General features: G+C 40.6%; 1 protein-coding gene across 12 annotated transcripts in view; it reads right to left on the reverse strand.

Moving 5' to 3' along the window:
• LOC105487111 (astrotactin 2) overlaps window positions 1–19,758 on the reverse strand; it is a 995,255-nt gene that overhangs the window by 365,529 nt on the left and 609,968 nt on the right. For all 12 annotated transcript variants that reach the window (XR_011612991.1, XR_011612990.1, XR_011612989.1 and 9 more), the window contains one exon: window positions 10,117–10,305. Coding sequence is in view for 8 of the 12 variants with exons in the window: in XM_011750424.3 (XP_011748726.3) it covers window positions 10,117–10,305 (189 nt within the window). In the remaining 4 variants the exon portion in view is untranslated. The remainder of the gene's footprint in view (window positions 1–10,116; window positions 10,306–19,758) is intronic.

The following is a 19,758-nucleotide window of genomic DNA, read 5'->3' on the forward strand; positions in this document are numbered from 1 at the left end:
TTCAGGCAGGAAAAAAAAAGGGTGACCCTATAAGACACAGGTGACAGAACACACTGGAGAGATTATATTTTCCCGAGGCTGTGATTCTACACTGCTAGCTGAGCTGTCCACTTCCCATGACCCTCATCCCCAGAGCATGAAGGGCTGAGCTTCTACCCCTATCCTGGGCATTTGATGAAAGCACCATGTTTACCAAAACATGTGCTGCTTGGAAGAAGTTGAGAGGATAACCCTGGCTCCAGTTCAGAAAAAAGTTTTGCAGGGAATGAAAAAAAAAAAAAAAATCTTCATTTGCTGTATGGCTCCTGGAATTGGGGGGAAAGGAATGCAATTTAAGGCAGAGAAAGGAATATTTATTGGGAACCTACTGTGTGCTGGGAGCTTTGCTTATTTGCCTGTTAAATCCTTGCCAAAGCTCTTGGAGGATATTTTAAGGTAAAACACCACTTTATAGTTGAAGATCTTGAGATTATTGAAGTTAAGAAATTTATCCAAAGCCACACAGCTTGGAAAGGGCAGACACGGGATTTGGACCCTCTTAGCTTTTAACAGCAGCACACCAGTCAGGAAGAGGATCTAGTCCCTGCATAATCCTGCATATGCAGGTGAGCTTTGCTTACAGCGCCTCCTTAGTGATGAACCTGGTAGCCCCCTATGGCACGTGGGTCTTCTGTCTGCCAAGGACAGATATGAAACAGGTTCCAATTCCATTTAATTATCTCAACACCAGGAAGTGGGCATTGTTACTATTATTCTTAATTTAGGGATGGGGGAAATTGAGGCTTAATGAAATAATGTGCCTCTAGTCACACAGTTGACCAAAGGCAAGCTGGGTCTCTGAGTCCAGAGCTAGCCTCTTAAACACCAAGTCATTGTATCCCAAAATTGTTGGATCATATGAACCACCTGGAAATACTGGTAAAAATGCACTTTTCTGATCCCCTTCTCTGGGAAAAATGGTGGGTCTTGGTGCAGTCCCATGTGATTCTTATGATCAGGTGAATAGGAAAGGCTTCACTAAGCTCCTGGCCATAAGAGTTGAGTAGCAAAAATGCTATGCTTTGTATCAGATGCTCTCAGCCTCTGTCTGATATTTGCACTAGCCTTAATTTACAGAAGAGGTCACAGAAACCAGGGAGAAGAATGGTCAAGGGTGATACAGCAGGAAATGGCAGAACAGTATCAGAAACTCATAGGAGCAGAAAGTATAATTGCAGTTGTCAGAAACTAGGTGAACGGAAAAATGGGGAGGCAAGGACTAAAGGGTACAAGGTTTTGGGAACAAAGTTTTATTATGCAAGATAAATAAGTTCTGGAGATCTATTTTACAGTATAGTCTCCATAGCTAACAATACTGTATTGTAGACTCAAATTTCACTAAGATATGTTAAGTGTTTCATTTTGTTTTTTGAGACAGGATCTCACAGTGTCACTCAGGCTGGAATGCAGTGGTGCCATCACGGCTCACTGCAGCCTTAAACTCCTGGGCTCTAGTGAGCCTCTCAAGTAGCTGTGACTACTGCTGCACAACACCATGTTCAGCTAACTTTTTTTTTTTTTTTGTAGAGATGTGATATCACTATAATCCTCAGACTAGTCTTGAACTCCTGGCCTCAGGAGATCCTCCCATTTTGGCATACCAAAATGCTGGGTGTTAAATGTTCTCAGCACAAAAAAACTAAATAAACAAAGAGGGTAGGAGAAAGCTATGGAAGGTAATGGATCTATCTATGGCCTTGATGGTGGTGATGGTTTCACTCGTATATACTTATCTCCAAACTAATCGAGTTGTGTACATTAAATATGAACAACTTTTTTTATGTCAATTATACTTTAATAAAGTGGTTTGAAAAAAGAAATTTAGCTTTCTGATTCCAGCCCCTATGGTACGCCCAACATTGGTCTTGATTCCTGCCAAAGATGTCCGAAAACCTTGGAAACATGGAGCCACACAAAAGAAAAGAGATTTTTTTCTGCAACCAGTTCAGGAGTTAGACTGCCAGGAAAATTCACCCCTTGACTCCTCTAATCCAGTTCCAAATGCTGTCCTCAGTGCACTTCCAAGATCTTGCCAATGGTCCCGCAAAGAAGGCAGCAAACTGCTATGTTTCCAAGTGACAAATTAAGGATTTTGCTAAGAGTTTGAATATCGCAGAATATTGCTTCATAGAGAGGCTTGGGAATAGCCTTGAAAAATCAGAAGCTAATGCCTCCTTTTAATTAATACTGTCTCCACTAACAGCCTCTTTTGCTTTTTCTTATTTCAATGAGATCATCATCTGTTATAAAGCACACAGACCTGAGAGTGCACAAACACAACTTCCAGGCCTGGTTCTGCCACTAATTCTCTACAGGACCTTGGCATTGGTGCTCCTGTACAGGGTTGGATGCCATGTCTCCAAGCCTTCAGACAGAATATAGTGCAGACAAACAGGCTGAGGGTTGAAGGACTGGCTTATTCATGTATTAGTGATACAACTTTAGGCACTTTACTTAACCACTGTGAGCCTCAGGTATCCCATCTACTAAAGGGGAGAGTTTGGCCAGGTGTGGTGGCTCACACCTATAATTACAACACTTTGGGAGCCTGAGGTGGGAGGATCACTTGAGGCCAGGAGTTCAAGACCAGCCTGGCCAACATGGTGAAACCTTGTCTCTACTAAAGATACATAAATTAGCTGGGCATGGTGGCACATGTCTGTAATCCCAGCTATTCTGGAGGCTGAGGCAGGAGAATCAGTTCAGCCCAGGAGGCACAGGTTGCAGTGAGCCAAGATCGTGCCACTGCACTCCAGCCTGGGCGACAGAGCAAGACTCTGTCCCATACAAACAAACGAACAAGAGGAGAGTTTGTACAAATTGTTCTCCAAGGTTTTTCCAGCTATAAAGTTTGTGGTTCTTCAGTAACTGAATGAAAGAAATTGATAAGAGAATAGAAGGACGTATTATAGTTCTCAGAGGCTGCAATATGAAACAGGAGAGTGCTAGGAGCCTGGAAGGCATGACTGCTAAGTGAACTTTGGTGTTAAACCCAGATGCTACCACTTCTTTAGCTGTTTGACTGCTAGGCTAGTTAGCCTAATCTCTCTGTGCTTCAGTGTCCCACAAATATTTCTGTGCCTTTGCTTCTCAGCGTCTTACGATGTGCTGAGATAAGATAGCATGTCTTATTGTAAGACACATCATAAGATAGCATGTCTCTGTCCAGTCCTTTGAGATAGCAATGGGACTTAATTTGACTAGAAATAGAAGCAGAATTTCACTGCTAGGAGAAAGTTATGATAGCCAAGTTTGTTTCTCACTATGAAAGCATTAATGGAAGCACAGAAAGGTGATTCTTCTGTCAGTCTAGATTTCCAAACACCAGAACGGCCAGGGCCCCTGCCATCCAGGGAGAGGCATGTGGTATGACCAACACATTAAAAACTTTCACATTCAAGCCACTGAAGTTTGAAATTGTTTGTTCCCAAGACACAAACTAATGCATTCTGACTGATACATTCATTTCCTTTTATTCATAAAGCCAAGTTGTTAATGGCTCCTTTGCAATAGGTGTGAAAAGATCAAATGGAAAAACACATAAAGTATTCAGTATAGGACCAGACACATAAAAAATGTGCACACCATTAAAAGGGGGGAGGAGGGAAAGAGGTGGAAGGGAGGGGAAAGAAGGTTTCAGAAGCAGCATGTTTAATTAATCATCTCTTAGGAAGGCACTAGAAAAATCATAGGCCAGAACAGCTTTGGAGACCACTTAATAAGAACTGACTCAGTATCCTCAGTGGGGGAAAGAGTGAGTGCTACTAACAAAGACCAGCTTTCCTTGAATCCTTATAGAAAGCCCTTCTGTGTTGCCAGGCGTGGGTTGTCAGTGCTGAATCCCCAAATCCCACATCTTACCCCAAACTGTCCTCTTATGCTATACAATATGCACATCTGAGAAGCAGACAAGATTGAAAAGTCCCTTTCTAATAAATCTTTCATGAGCTCCTCCAGCTCTTTGCAGGTCATTCTTGAGGGCCTATGGGCAAATGCCTGTGGCCAGCAGGCCTATCTTATTTATGATGAGGCCTTTGCAAGATCTACCACTGCAATTTGCTCAGTCCCCATTTCCAAGCAACTTCTCCTTCCTGCCATTTCTGAGACACCAGGTTCAATAATAGTTCTTGACTGATGTTTATCTAAATCTCTGCAATCTATAACCAAAGTTGACCTTCCTTCCTTATAGGAATGAAGTAGAATGAATGAGGGTAAGGGGGCGGGGAGAGAGTAAAAACAAACAAATAAACATCAAATACCACCAACCTTTGGTGAGTTTATCTCACTTGAACAGTCTGTCAATTCCCACACTGATCAAGAACAAGGGAAAGGGGATTCTGACAGTGACCCTATATGGATCACTAAGACCAACACTGTGCACTGGAAGGGATAAAAAACAACAAAGCTTGACATCACTTACTGGACCTGGGAGCAATTTGGAAGAAAAATCATTGGCTCTTCCCATTTCCACAGAACTTGACATTTTACCAAAGGCTTCATTCATGTCAATTTCAACCTAATTCCTAATCAAGTGGTCTCTCTCATCTCCATCCAGTCTCTCAAAACAAGCCCCATTCCCTTCCTAGGAACAAACTGTATTTTGACTTTTGTATGAACTCCATGTACTTCTTTCTTGATCTTTTCATGTCTCCTTCAGTCTTTCCATCTTGCACACATTTCCCATTTCCCCACCTTCTGCTGTCTGTCTCTGTAACTCTTTAACTCTGTTCACTGCTCCACATCTCTTCTTAATTCTTTCTTTGCTTGCTGTTCCCTCCTGCTGTGACACAGACTGTTCTTTAGTGTCTCCTCTGTTTTTGCCTCTCTCTCCCTGCCTCTGCTCTGTCTGTCTGAGTCTCCTTGTCACTCTTGCCCTATCTTAAGCTTTCCATGTGAGTCCCTTAATGTGCACCATGCTTAATCTTTGCACACAGTGCGAACCCTCGGACTGGTCAGGAAATATCACCACATGCTCACACCCTCAGGAACAGGCTGTAGCCTATATGCAGTGACCTGAAGAGGTAGCTCCCCATGGAGTGGTCCTTGCCTAAGATCCCTCCTTAGTTATCAATTTGGTCTCCCCCTGTGACACCTGGGTCCTCACTCTACACTGAGAATAGGGATAGAACACATAGCTCTCCTCACCACATGCTGATATGGGATATAAAGTAGTTGCATACATCCTTTATTGCAGAACAAGAAACCAGGGAGCACTGGTTTGGGAGTCCGAAACTAACTTTCAGCATGAGAGGAGTTCCAGTCACTGTGAATACTGAGCCAGTTATATCCTTTCCTGAGCTTCCGTTTCTCCATCTGTACAAGTAAGGTCTGAAATAGTTAATCTTTAAGTTCTCGTCTAGGTCAGAGACATTACATTTTTAAGCGCTTTGTAAAGCAGAAATCCGGGTTGCTCTTTCAGAGATTCAAGAGAGGAAATGGAAAACACAGACCTCTCTTGTATCAGCAGTTGCTAGGTGGGGTGATCTAGGCAGGGGCAGGGAGGAGAACAAAGCAGAACTGTAGCTGTCACACAGGAGACACTAGCTGGTAGAGAGTTTGATATCCTCGGCCAGCCAATTGTCAGGAAATGAGGCATATGGTGAGACGGCTGGTGGCAGTACTTGCTGGCTACTCTCTAGGGCTGGACCAGAGATTACTTAGAGGAGGGAGGAAGGAAGTAGTAGGAGGAGAGAAATGACAACTGCATTTGATGCTGAAATACTTGCAGGCTTTCAGTAACATGAAGGACAAAGGAGCTCCATTCTCCCCACTGCCTGGAGCTCAGGAAGGGAGACTTGAAAAAGATAAATTTAGGGCTGAGCGCGGTGGCTCATGTCTGTAATCCTAGCACTTTGGGAGGCCGAGGTGGGTGGATCACGAGGTCAGGAGTTTGAGACCCATCTGACCAACATAGTGAAACCCTTTCTTTATTAAAAATACAAAAAATTAGCCAGGTGTGGTGTGTGCCTGTAATCCCAGCTACTTGGGAGGCTGAGGCAGGAGAATCGTGTGAACCTGGGAGGCGGAGGTTGCAGTGAGCTGAGATCACGCCACTGCACTCCAGCCCAGGCAACACTGTGAGGCTCCATTTCAAAAGGAAAGAAAAGGAAAAGATAAATTTAGACTCATCAGAAGTGGCTTGCCTTTCCACAGTGGGGAGGCAACTGACTTAGCATGGTTCCAAGAGGTTACATGGTCGGGAGATGGAAATAATTGCAAAGAAAGTTTAGCTGAAGCCAAGGATGACAGAGCTTAAATGGAATGGATTGCTCAAATATAATGGTGGTAGTCTTGGGAGTTTTCTAAATCTTGAGGTTGTCATCAAAAGAGAAAATCCTGGTCTGTTCACTCTACTCCTCTCCATGGGCAAATCAGGGCACTTAGGCTCTGGCTGTTCAGAGGCAATCCAGGGTTGAGAAGTTGGAAACAATAAGCAGAGTGTTTGAGGCAGAACAACGACTTTTAATGGGCCTAAAGTTGTGTCTGGGACTGGGACTGGACACCCCTAGGCCAGGCTTTAAGATGCCATGCTCTTTTCTTTTCTTTTCTTTTCTTTTGAGACAGAGTCTCGCTCTGTCATCCAGGCTGGAGTGCAGTGGCGCTATCTCGGCTCACTGCAAGTTCTGCCTCCCGGGTTCACACCATTCCCCTCCCTCACCCTCCCGAGTAGCTGGGACTACAGGCGCCCACCACCACGCCTGGCTAATTTTTTGTATTTTTAGTAGAGACAGGGTTTCACTGTGTAAGCCAGGATGGTCTTGATCTCCTAACCTCGTGATCCGCCCGCCTCAGCCTCCCAAAGTGCTGGGATTACAGGCCTGAGCCACCACCCCCAGCGGTGCCATGCTCTTTCTTACTGACGAGTCTGTTGGCGGCGGAAAGATAAACACCCCAGGCAGTCAGGAGATCTGAGAACATGGGCTGGTCCCACAATGACTTGCTTTGTGAACAAGTCCTTTCCCTGCATGTGAAATGGGATCCCAGGATTTAATGAAGTTTGTTCAGGATCTAGCCTCTTACTACACATGTGGATCCTTCTTTTGGACCAAGCTATTCTTCACACAAGAGAATGGTACATTGGCTCAATTATCAAATGCCAGCTACTCTGAGAGCTGCTGTGAGAAATGAAACTCCATAAAACATGCAATGTACCTATGGAAATGGCTGGCTTCTGTTAAAAGCACCCCGTTTTAAAGATGAAGCGTAGAATTATGCTTGCCGTGGATGGGGCTGGGATTTGAAGTCAGGTTCATTTGCAAGTCTGTTTTCTTGACTCCCACTGTTGCTTTTCCATATGTCTGGGCCTTTGCAGGCTCCTTCCTGGACAGGAAAATGCCCTTTAACTCTTATCTCTCCCAAGAGGCACTATTCTTTGCTATCACTTCAAACCTCAGTTCACAAGCCTTGTCCTTTGAGAAGCCCTTTATCTTTCCTTCTAATTCCTTTCAACAGGCTTCCCATGGGAACTCTTTGGAAACCATTGTCTTTCCTTGGAACACTGCTTTGCAAATTAAATTTTTCTATTTTTTTAAAACTTGTGCATGTCATCTTGCAAGCTTTTAAATTTCTTCCTCAAAGAGAAGGAATAATTCCTTATTTTTTTCTTTTGTATTCCAAGCAGCATTATTCTATCCACGATGTTGCTCAAGACATACTTTCATAGACCATTAAAATTATAGAAAACTAGTATCATAGAATCTCAGCATTGAACCACAGTTCATCCAGACTATCCTTAAATTTCCCTCAGAGCTTTTTCTGATTTTTGTTGTTCTTTATTTTTTTATTTTTTCAATAGAGACAAGTGTTCACTCGGTTGCCCAGACTGGATTTCAGTGGCATGATCATAGCTCACTATAACCTTGAGTGGCCAGGCTCAAGTGATGGTCCTGCCTCAGCCTCCCGAGTAGCTGGGACTACAGGCATGTACCACCATGTTCAAATAACTGTTTTATTTTTTATTTTATTTTATTTTATTTTATTTTGAGATGGAGTCTCGCTCTGTCGCCCAGGCTGGAGTGCAGTGGCGCGATCTCAGCTCACTGCAAGCTCTGCCTCCCGGGTTTATGCTATTCTCCTGCCTCAGCCTCCCAAGTAGCTGGGACTACAAGTGCCTGCTACCACACCTGGCTAATTTTTTTGTATTTTTAGTAGAGATGGGGTTTCACCGTGTTAGCCAGGATAGTCTCAATCTCCTGACCTCGTGATCTGCCCGCCTCGGCCTTCCAAAGTGCTGGGATTACAGGCGTGAGCCACCATGCCAGGCCCAGTTTTAATTTTTTTTTTTTTTTTTTAAGCAGAGATGGAATCTTGCAAAGTTACCCAGGCTGGTCTCACACTCCTGGGCTCAAGTGATCCTCCCACCTAGGCCTCCCACAGTGTTGGAATTACAGGTGTGAGCCACCATGCCTGGCTCAGAGCTTTTCCAGTAAAGTAGCATTCAGCCTCTGCTTGAGTATCTGAGTCGTGGGTCCACATGCCAATGATACCTAAAGTGTCAGAGGGGCTATTTCTCTCTCATTTTCCATCTTATGCCCAATAACCAGCATGGTACATGGGAAAGAGGAGGTTCTGAAAGAGTATATGATGATTACAAGGATGAACAGTTTTAGTGAATTCACATCTCCATTCTCATTCTCTAAAATGGGAGTAAGAGGGTATGCTGAATTGAAATACAAGAGCAAGGTTTTAGAGTCAGCTGAAGTTATATCTGATTCCTGACTCTACCTCTTACTAGATGATGAACTTGAGAAAGTCACTCAACCTCTCTGGATTAATTTCTCAATTGTAAAATGGAGGTCATAGTGCCTCCAATGATTTCAATAATGAAGCTAAAATGAAATTATCTTGGCTCTCCTCCTTCCTAGAAGGGAGTCTTTGGAAAGCTACTTTAGATTTCTGTTTCTCTTCTGTATAAAAAGGATGATAATAACCCCTGCCTCACAGGATCATTGTGAGGATTACATAACTTAATAGGTAAAAAGTACTTAGAAAACCCTTTTGCGTATGCTGAATCAATGTTAGTGGACATTATTATTGTTAGCAGTAGTAGTTAGTAGTAAAGAGCTTGATACAGAATAATTATTAGTAAATGGTAACCATTATTACCACTCATAATACAATTATCACTACTATTAGTAAGATGATGGAATGGAAACAATGATGACTATCATGGTGACTTATTACTAGTTCTGACTTTTATTGATATGACCTCAAATGATTAGGAGAACCTTGCTTTGTGATAATATCTTATTCTTTTTTTATGCAAACATGGCTAAAAGTATGTGTGTGTGCATGTGTGTGTGTGTGTGCATTTAGATAATCCTTTTCTATACATGCAACAAATCTCACTCTACTACCTTATGGTTCTTCAAGCTTTGAGGCATGAATAAGTCACCACTTAAGGTTTATCTTCTTTAGGCAGAACAGTTCCAGTTTCTTCAACTGTCCAAGGAAACCCTTTACCAACATCTTGCATGTTTAATCCTCACATAATCTGGCCAACCTAACCATCACTCACTTATTGAGTGAAAAAAGCAATTTCTAAACAGCTTTACTGGGATTTGGGGTGTGTGTGTGTGTGTGTGTGTGTAGGCAGATAGGAAAAAACAGAGCAAGAAAGAGAGAAGTAGAAATTTTAAGAGCATTCAGGAAAATGTTAATTCTAGGTATATCTGGGTGATGGGATTTTTATTTCCTACTACATTAAATGTCTTTATTTTTGAACTGCCTGAACAGCATACATAAAATACTTATTTTTCAGTAGACTGAAAGATTAATTAATGTTTTTCAAAATGCCATTAACTGTACTTATAGGATAATTAAAGATTGAATTTAAAATATGTGGATAGAGCTAGGAAAATGGTATGGTGGGACAAATATATGCTAGGACCATGAAAAAGAAACCTTATGGAATAAATTTAGCTGACTTTCAACACTTCTTAAGAGGGTACCTGTGAGCTTAAAGTGATGTTGGCCTGAATAACAGGTCTCTACCCCATTGTGCCCATGGCTTCCTCCCTGTGCCCAGGTTGCTTGTCAGTGACTCAGACCAGCAATATTCAAGTATCTACAGCATACCTAAAGGTCATCTGGAAGACTTGGCCTTGGTTCACATGCTGGGTCCGGTTGTTGTAACCATGTAGCATTTCTCCAAAGAGGGTATCATTGAATTTGGAGTCAGGTTTGAGGCACTTGGGGCCCTCGCAGACATCTGAGAGCATTAAGCAGGATTTTCCATCAGGAGCCAGTTTGTACTCCTCCACGCAACTGTATGATAAAACAGAGCTGAGAATTAGCTTCACACCCTGAATGCCCCCATTGGGGGTGACCTAAAACCAAGGCCTCCTTTCCCTGCAAAACAGGTCAGAGTTTAGGAAGGAGACAGCTATTCTGCCTGGAACCTATCTAGGGCACAGATGTCTAGAGAGAAGCACATTAATACTGCAAATTGGTAAATTCAAGGAAAGTCATTTGTGACATTTTAGAGGAGTCAAGGGGACACCAGCATGCACATCCACACACAAAGCAAATTTAAAAACTGTTTCCCATGAACACACAGACTTTAAAAAGCATGACAGACCAATTCACAGGGAATTATCAACTAGTGTCTCAAACCAGAATCTATTCCCAGTGCATCTGTCAACGAAGCTTGAAGACTGTAGCAAATACAAGGTTTTTATCATCCTGGTAGCTCAGAGGTGAAACTTTCCAGGACCATGGACAGCACAAGGCTTCTGTTCACTTAGGGATTTTAGCAGCCTCCGTTAGTCTAACCACCCATTTCTGATAGCCAGAAAAGCCCTTGACCAGCCTTTGAGACAGCGATGGTCTCATCTATGGGCAAAACAGGCATCTGAATATTTGCAACTTGAAGATTTACAGGGACAAAGAAATCTCAGAGACACGTGGGCTGGAGTGGATGGGGGTGGTTGGGGCAAGAAATCAGAGATCTCAGCCCCTAAAAAATCATTCCGGAAACTGGAATTCTATGAGTGTCTACCTTTTCAAAGTTCACTGCTACACACTAGGGCTATGGTGCACATAAATAAGTAAAGACAGACAAGAAAATCATCTGTGAGATTGGACAGACCTGTACAAATTTCATTTTTCTCCTTGTGACCTATGTGAACATGAGTGAGTCATTTAATGTCTATGATCCCCAGTTTCCTCATGTGTAATATACAGTAGACACTCCTACCTTTCTTAATTCAGTAGGATGCTATAAGGTCACACGATATATTGGCCACAAAAAAACCCAGGAATTGCAATGTACTTAACACAATAATCATAACAGTGGTAGTAATGGTGGTATTTCTATTTGTTGAGCGTGCACTATTCACTGAACACTTTATGTATTTATTATATAACCATGAAGAAAGAGTAATACCATCATTTCTGCTTTACACATAAGCAAAATAAGGAGCCAAGATGTAAAGCATGTCATACTATAAGTAGCAAAGTTGATATTCAAATTCAGTTCTGTTAGAAAAAGGGACATTTGTCTATTTTTGTCTCCTCCAAATCTAGTGCCTTCTATGTGCACAAAATGACCCTGGTTGGGTTATACCATTTTGAGAAAGTATACAGCAGGCAATCGCTTATTTGCCTTTCTTTCAAAGGGTGTAGCAAAGATTCATTGATTCTAACTGCAAAGGGTCTCAGGAACTCAGATGGGAGAAGGAAGAGGCTCTGTATGGTGGTTTGGAAAGAAAATGTACACAGGTTGTGGGAAGCAGTAGCTGATGTTACAGATATAGAGTTGAACTGGAGGCAGAAAGAAGACAAGCAGAGCTGAAAACTTGACCCAAGATTACTCTAGTGAAAAGCCAGGAAGTCTCATGCATGAAGCAAACCGTCACTGTTTCTCTGCTTTCCCCAATCCCTGGTGTACTGCACTGATGCACTGATTGTCTTTCTAATGTTCACATGTTCCTTTCCATAGTGCAGTGGGGAAATCTCTTGGAAAAGGGCCCTGTCTCGGAGCCTTGGTAAAGTATATCCCCTTCTTTTTGCATCTGCTAAATATTACTAAGTCCCTTTTAATACAGTTGCAGTGCAGATGAAATGAGTGTATATGGAAGTGAATCGTACATGATGAGTGCTTGATAAAGTCTAGTTCCATCCATTTATTCAGAAAATATGGAGAAATGGTTTCCTGGGTATACTGGCTAGAGTTCTCTCTCTCTCTCTCTCTCTCTCTCTCTCTCTCTCTCCCCCCCCCCATCCACACACACCCACATGCCTGTGTAACTGTGAATAAATATATTATTGTTGAAGTTGAGTAAACATTATCAAAGTCTGGCTGGGCGCAGTGGCTCACACCTGTAATCCTAACACTTTAGGAGGGTGAGGCAGGTGGATCATGAGGTCAGACATTCGAACAAGCCTGGCCAACATAGTGAAACCCTGTCTCTACTAAAAATAAAAAATAATAAAAATTAGCCAGGCATGGTGGCAGGCGCCTGTAATCCCAGCTACTCAGGAGGCGGAGGCAGGAGAATCACTTGAACCTGGGAAGTGGAGGTTGTAGTGAGCCGGGATCATGCCACTGCACTCCAGTTCAGGCAACAGTGTGAGACTCCATCTCAAAATCAAAACAAAACAAACCATTATCAAAGTCTATAGAGTAAAATATGGAACTTCTTCATTTCCCACTCCTCACTTCCTGTCCCAGAAGTCACCATTGTTAATTGTTATGTGCTCTTCCGGGAGTTTTTCGATCATTTAAATACATATTGTGCGTGTATGTTTGTGTGTGTGTGTGTCTGTGTGTGTATACATACACATTTCTTTGAATTTGCAGACTAAATTGGGGGGATTTATAAACACACACATATGCACATACACATTTCATAATAAACTCATAAACAGAATTACACTATATATTGTTGTGAGACATGCATTTGCACCTGATGCTATTTCTTGGAGATCTTTTCAAAATACTATACATATAGATCTATCTTTTTTAATGGTTATTTGGCATTGCACAGTATAAATGTACCATAATGCTTTTAACTAATTTTTATTGATGGGCACTTTGGCAGTTTATAGCTGTTTGTTATTACGAACAGTGCCATAATGAAGATCTTTGCACATATATCATTGCGCCCAACTATGTGTTTCTATAAAAGAGATACTCAGAAAAGAAATTGCTTGGTCAATGTTTTATGAATTTTAAAATTTTGATAGATCTACTAAATAGTCACCTGTAGAGTCTCTACCATTTACAATCCTATAATTGATGAATGGGAGATCCCATTTTTCTACATCTTTCATGTTCATTACTGCCAATCTAGGATAGGAAAAATAACTCATTTTTGTTTGGATTTGCATTTACCTTGTTACTGATTAAGTTCAGCACCTTTTCACATTATGGTCACTTGCATTTCTCCTTCTATAGATTATCCATTAATGTGCATTGACTATTTTTCTATTGTGATATTTGCCCTTTTCTTTGTATTGGTTTATATATGCTCTAAATATTTTCTGGGTAGTTATCCTTCACCTTCCATATATATTAACATTTTTTCCAGTCTGTGCTTGTATTTTAATCTTGCTTTTGATATCTTATTACCTCTCTCTCTTGGTCTTTGTGTCTGAAATTTGTGCAATCTCTAGAAACCCACAAGATGATAAATATATTTCTGTATATTATTGTAGTATTGTATAGGTTTAAAAAATCTTTGGTTATTTAATATGTATAGCATTTATTTTTGAATGTAGTGTGAGTGGTTATTTTAACTTAACTGTTTTTTAAAATGGCTGACAATTGTCTGAAATGTGTGACCTTTCAACAACAAACTTGAAATGTTACTTTTTTTACACGTGTAATCCCTACATATGCCATGTATACATGGTTGGTGTTTTTCCTGTTTAATTATCTGTATATTCCTGCAGTAATTCCAAGCTATTTTAATTACTATAGCTTTATTGCCTGTTTTGGATATAGTAATAAAATAATACTCCTCCCCTTCATCAACACTAGTTTTCTATTTCCAAAGTCCTGACTGCTCTTCCATGCTTTTCCTTTCAAATGAATTTCAGAATGGGCTTATCAAATTATATGCAAATCCCTAGTGGAATTTTGGGTGGCCATGCTTTGAATTTGTAAACTAAATTGGGGGAAGATTTTAATACTAATTTTATTTACTTTTCTTTTATTTAATAAATACGTTTTGCAAGTTAACTCTGTGCTGGGCACTTCTGATAACTGTGACAAAGACATCTTGCATTAACAACACCATGTCCTCTTCCTGGACTTACATGTCTAAGCCTGTCTTGCAGTTGGGCTGAAGGGGCCATGTAACTGAATTCTGAAAAATGGAATCTGTGCTGACACCATACAAGTCACTACCAGACTTAGCCTTTTCAAAACATCCTGTGATTTTCAAGCTGCCTCTTCCCTTGTTATGGCAAGCTTGGAAACCATGTGTTCCTGATGCATTCTACAGGATAGAGGAAGACTGCCACAATCACAATAGACTTTGCACAATTAAGAAATTAACTTTTGTGCACAAACTTCTGGTTGGGGGAGGAGGCTCACTGGCTACAGGAAGAAAGCTTACCTTATCCTGACTAATACAGCATCTTTATAATTTGGAGTCCTCTAATTCAGAAACATAGTTTGTATCTCTATCAACTGCTCTTTTAAAACATTCAGTGAAGTTTTTGATTATTTGCATAAAGGTTTTGCACATGTCTTTTGGAGATTATTCATGGGCATTTATGAAAGGCACTATGCTGTAGAGGTTTATCCAAGTATGTTTTGGATCCAGACTAACAGAGTCCAAATCCTGAGTCTGCCACTTACCAGTTGTGTGACTTCAGACAAACTACGTAACCTCTCTGTACTTCCTTTGCTTATGTGTAAAGATCATATGTGCCTTTTAGAGTGAAAAATTACACTGTTGCATTCTTTTAAACTTCAGGAATAGGATCAGTTTTTCATGTATGCTTCTTTTATGTTTTCTACATAGTTATTACTGATTTGAGAAAAGCTGTTACTGATTTTCCTAAGTTGATGTTGTATCCTACGAACATAAAGAACTTAAACATTCTAACATGTCTACTAAATTTTTCTAAATGGATAAGCATATATTTGCTCAGTTTGGGTATTAGGATTACGGAATAAGTTAAAAAACTATCCTTTTTTGTTTCTTTCTCTGGATCAGTTTATATAGGAAAGATGTTATCCATTACTTGATAATTAGGTAAGTCTTGCCTATAAAATCCCCTGGGCTTGATGACTTCTTTTCAGTTGTAGATATTTAGCTCTTATCATTTATTTCCTTATTATCTGCCTATTTAGATTTTCTATATCCTCATGACTCAAACTTGGTAATTTATATTTTCTAACATTATAATGCATTTTATCGAGACTTTCATATGTATTGGTGTAAAGTTCTATGCAGTGTTCTCATTAAATTTCTTTTGTCTTTTATGTTTCTATAGTTAAAGCACTAGCTCATTCGTAATGTGTTTTTGTTTTCTTTGCTCTCTCCTTTGAATAGGCTTTTTGTATTTTGTATTTTATTGGTGAGTTTCCTTTTTTCTTTTCTATTTAATTTATTTCAGCTTTTATTTGTATTAATTCCTTCCTGCTGTTTTCTCTGACTTTGTTTTATACTTCTTTTTATGGCTGCTTGAGTTAAATGCCTCATTTGTTTGTTTTCAATCTTTCTTGCTTCTTAATAAATGCCTTGAAGCTTCTGACTGCGGCTTTGCCCACACCCCATAAGTTTGACATGCAGCCCTCATGCTCCTGCTCATTTCTAACGAGGTGAAAATTTGAGTTTGATTTTTTCCATATCTAAGTGTCACTTAGAAGATATTTAAAAATATAATTCCAAAGTAGATAATTTGTTTGTTCCTCTTTTTCTAATATTACTGCATTTTTAGACTGACAATGTAGTTTGTATAATTTCTTTTTTTTCTTTTTCTTTTTGAGACAGAGTCTCGCTCTGTCGCCCAGGCTGGAGTGCAGTGGCGCGATCTCGGCTCACTGCAAGCTCCGCCTCCCGGGTTTGCGCCATTCTCCTGCCTCAGCCTCCCGAGTAGCTGGGACTACAGGCGCCCGCCACCTCGCCCGGCTAGTTTTTTGTATTTTTTAGTAGAGATGGGGTTTCACCGTGTTAGCCAGGATGGTCTCGATCTCCTGACCTCGTGATCCGCCCGTCTCAGCCTCCCAAAGTTCTGGGATTACAGGCTTGAGCCACCGCGCCCGGCCAGTCAGTATAATTTCTATGTTGGTGAATTTATTGAGATTCTAAGGGAGTCACAAGTTGAGATTTTAGAGCTAACTAAACTTGAGTTCAAATACAGGTTGTGCCATCTACCAGTTATATGACCTTGATTAAGTCTGCTAATTTCCCTAGGCTTTGGTGTCATAATCCATTAAGGAAAATGACAATCCTTATCATGGGGATGTAAAAATTAGAGATAACTTATACAAAGGATGAAACCGTATCTCTCATACAGTATTCAAGTAATGCATCAGCTATTATGCTTATTATTGTTATTGTTGTTGTTATTCAGTCTATTAACCCATTTCCATATCCTAGGAAGTATAAATTTATTTCCATTGGTACTCATATCCTAGTTGCTAGCCTCTCCCTAGATCTAGGTTTCTTAAAGTTGACATAGTTGCTATTCTTTGATTCCTTTTTTTTCTGCTTCACAGCACATAATTGATAACTTCTTATATGGCATTCATTGGAAATAAGGTGTATATATATATAATTTGTCTATATTTATGCCTATGGAATTATATAGAAGTCAAATATATTATTTGTGTGTGTATGTGTGTCTGAGTGTATGTGTGTACATCTCCAAAAGACACGTGCAAAACCTTTATGCACGAAGTCAAAAACTTCACTGAATGTTTTAAAAGAACAGTTGATAGAGATACAAACTATGTTTCTGAATTAGAGGACTCCAAATTATAAAAGTTTGCTTCTTATAACCTGTAATAGGTTGAATAATGGCCTCCTCAAAATGCCCACATCCTAATCCCGAACACCCAAGGTTATCTGACATGGCAAAAGAGACTTCAAAGATGGGATTAAGTAAAGGATTTTGAGTTGGGAAGATTATCCTGGGTTACCTGGGTGGACCCAATGTCATCACACGGTTCCTCATAAGAGGGAGATAAATGTGTTAGTCAGAAGAGGAGATGCAACTTAGAAGCAGAGGAGAACAAGAGGGGAGCAGAGTAAGGGACCATGAGTCAATGAATGCAGATACTCCCTAGCAGTTGGAAAAGGCAAGGAAATAGATCTTCCCCTAAAGCCTCCAGAAGGAATGCAGCCCTGTCACTGTCTTGATTTTAGGAATATTGACCTTGAGAACTGTAAACTAAAGTGTGATATTTTAGGATGCTAACTTTGTGGTGATTCATTACAGAAGCAATAGGAAATGCATGACACTCACAGGGAGGTATTGTTTCCACTTTCAGATAAGAAAATTGAGGTTTAGAGAAGTTGAGTGACTTGTTTATGGAGGTATGTCTATGTCTAGTCAATAGCGGTGCTGGGAATCAAACCTAGGAGCTCAAGAGGTGTGTGTGAATGTGTGTGTGTACAACTTTAAGCATATCACAACTGTGGATTTACAGTGATTTTTCTTTTCCCTGTGGGTGGGAAAAGATTGTGGTTTGCAGGAGAGATTCAGGGAAAAAAAAAAATCCCATCCTTGTAAAGGCAAATGATCCCCTGAGTTTTGAAATAGGAGCAGTTCTCCCCGCTCCCCCCCGAGCCACCGAAGGGCATAGGAAGGTTTATGCTAAGGTCTATTTAGTTGTTGGTTTCTTTTTTTTAATTTTATTTTTGTACTATGACACATAATTATATAGCTTCTTTAGAACATTCTGTCATCTGGGAGATTTTCCTATAGAAATTCTAAAGAGTGTAGGCTCACAGGAAACCAGCCAAGATCTACATGAAACTCTATTTATACATGTGCCAAAATGAAAAATATAAAATGAGTGCAGAGATACAAACTGGGCATTTTAGCTGAAGGCAATGGATGTGTTACCCTTAACACACCCATCACATTATAGAGAATAGCAAACCTAGATGGGATTTTAGAGAGTGCACCATAAAACCTTCTATGTGCTTAGCTCAGAGCATGTTTTATTTAATCCTCATAGCAACATTGTGAGATGGGTACTTTCATTCCAACATTGCCGCAGAGAATCCTGAGGCCCGGGACATCTAAGTGCACTAATCAAGGTCACATGAGCATTTTGGAAAAGCCAGAACCTTGACTTGGATTTTCTTACTCCAAATCCTGTGGTCCTTCTAGTTCATTACAAATGACCTCCTCCTATCTGTTTGTTGTTCAAAGGAGAAAATTGAGACCGACAGAAAAATGGTATTGTGTACAAACTCTCAAAGCAAAGTATTTCTTTTTCTCATGTATTTTATCCTTTATTTATTAATTTATTCTTCAATGGTTTATGGAATCAACAGAATTACCAAAATGCATATCCTAGAAACTTTTTTAAAATAAGAAAGGGAATCAAATCCTTAAAAATATTAAGAATAGGCTGCCGGGCGTGGTGGTTCACGCCTGTAATTCCAGCACTTTGGGAGGTGGAGGCAGGCAGATCATGAGGTCAGGAGATCGAGACCATCCTGGCTAACACAGTGAAACCCCATCTCTACTAAAAATACAAAAAATTAGCTAGGCGTGGTGGTGGGCGCTTGTAGTCCCAGCTACTTGGGAGGCTGAGGCAGGAGAATGATATGAACCTGGGAGGCAGAGCTTGCAGTGAGGCGGACATTGTGCTGCTGCACTCCAGCCTGGGCAACAGAGCGAGACTCTGCCTCAAAAAAAAAAAAAAAAAGAAAAGAAAAAGAAAAAAAAAATAAGAATAGGCTAAGCACGATGGCTCATGCTTATAATACCAGAACTTTGGGAAGCCAAGACTGGCGGATCACCTGAGGTCAGGAGTTTGAGACCAGCCTGTCAACATGGCGAAACCCCATCTCTACTAAAAATAGAATAAATTAGCTGGATATGGTGGTGGGCGCCTGTAATCCCAGCTGCCTGCAAGGCTGAGGCAGGAGAATTGTTTGTACCTGGGAGGAGGAGGTTGCAGCGAACTGAGATTGCGCCATTGCGCTCCAGCCTGGATGACAGAGCGAGACTCCGTCTCAAGATTAAAAAAAAAAAAGAGAGAGAGAGAGAGAGAGAGAGAAAAGTAGTTAAGGGTAAGAATAGCTCAAGGAACTGCACAACAGGTAGACTTGGACCAATGTTAGGAATAAATCTAAGTATCCTATTACTAAGGCAAGAAAGAAACAGGTTCCTTCCCAGTTTTCCTAATGCAGAAACCTGTGAAAACTTCATCCTGGGATCATTAGGGCTAGAACCAGCACCTAGGGAACTCAACTGCATTAACCCTTCTAACTGATATCATGGGAATCTTTTTCACCAATATCCTCAGGATTGTCCCAACATTAGCCAAAACGAAGATCAGAGGACGTGTTCTCTGAGTGGTCTTTGGTTATAGGTTTTATTCAAAGGAAAATCTACAGTTTCTCGAAAAAGAAAAGAAGGAAGTGAATAGAAAATAGAATTCCATGGAAAACTCTGGATTAATTATATAGTAGATTTTATATAGTCTAAGACCCCTAACAATGGTAAGAAACACTACCAGCTTGCATAACACTAAGAAAGAAACAAGGAAAAAAAAGACTGCCAAATAAACTCTGTCAA

The sequence above is a fragment of the Macaca nemestrina genome, chromosome 14 (assembly GCF_043159975.1).
Source record: "Macaca nemestrina isolate mMacNem1 chromosome 14, mMacNem.hap1, whole genome shotgun sequence".
In the NCBI taxonomy this organism is placed as follows: domain Eukaryota; kingdom Metazoa; phylum Chordata; class Mammalia; order Primates; family Cercopithecidae; genus Macaca; species Macaca nemestrina.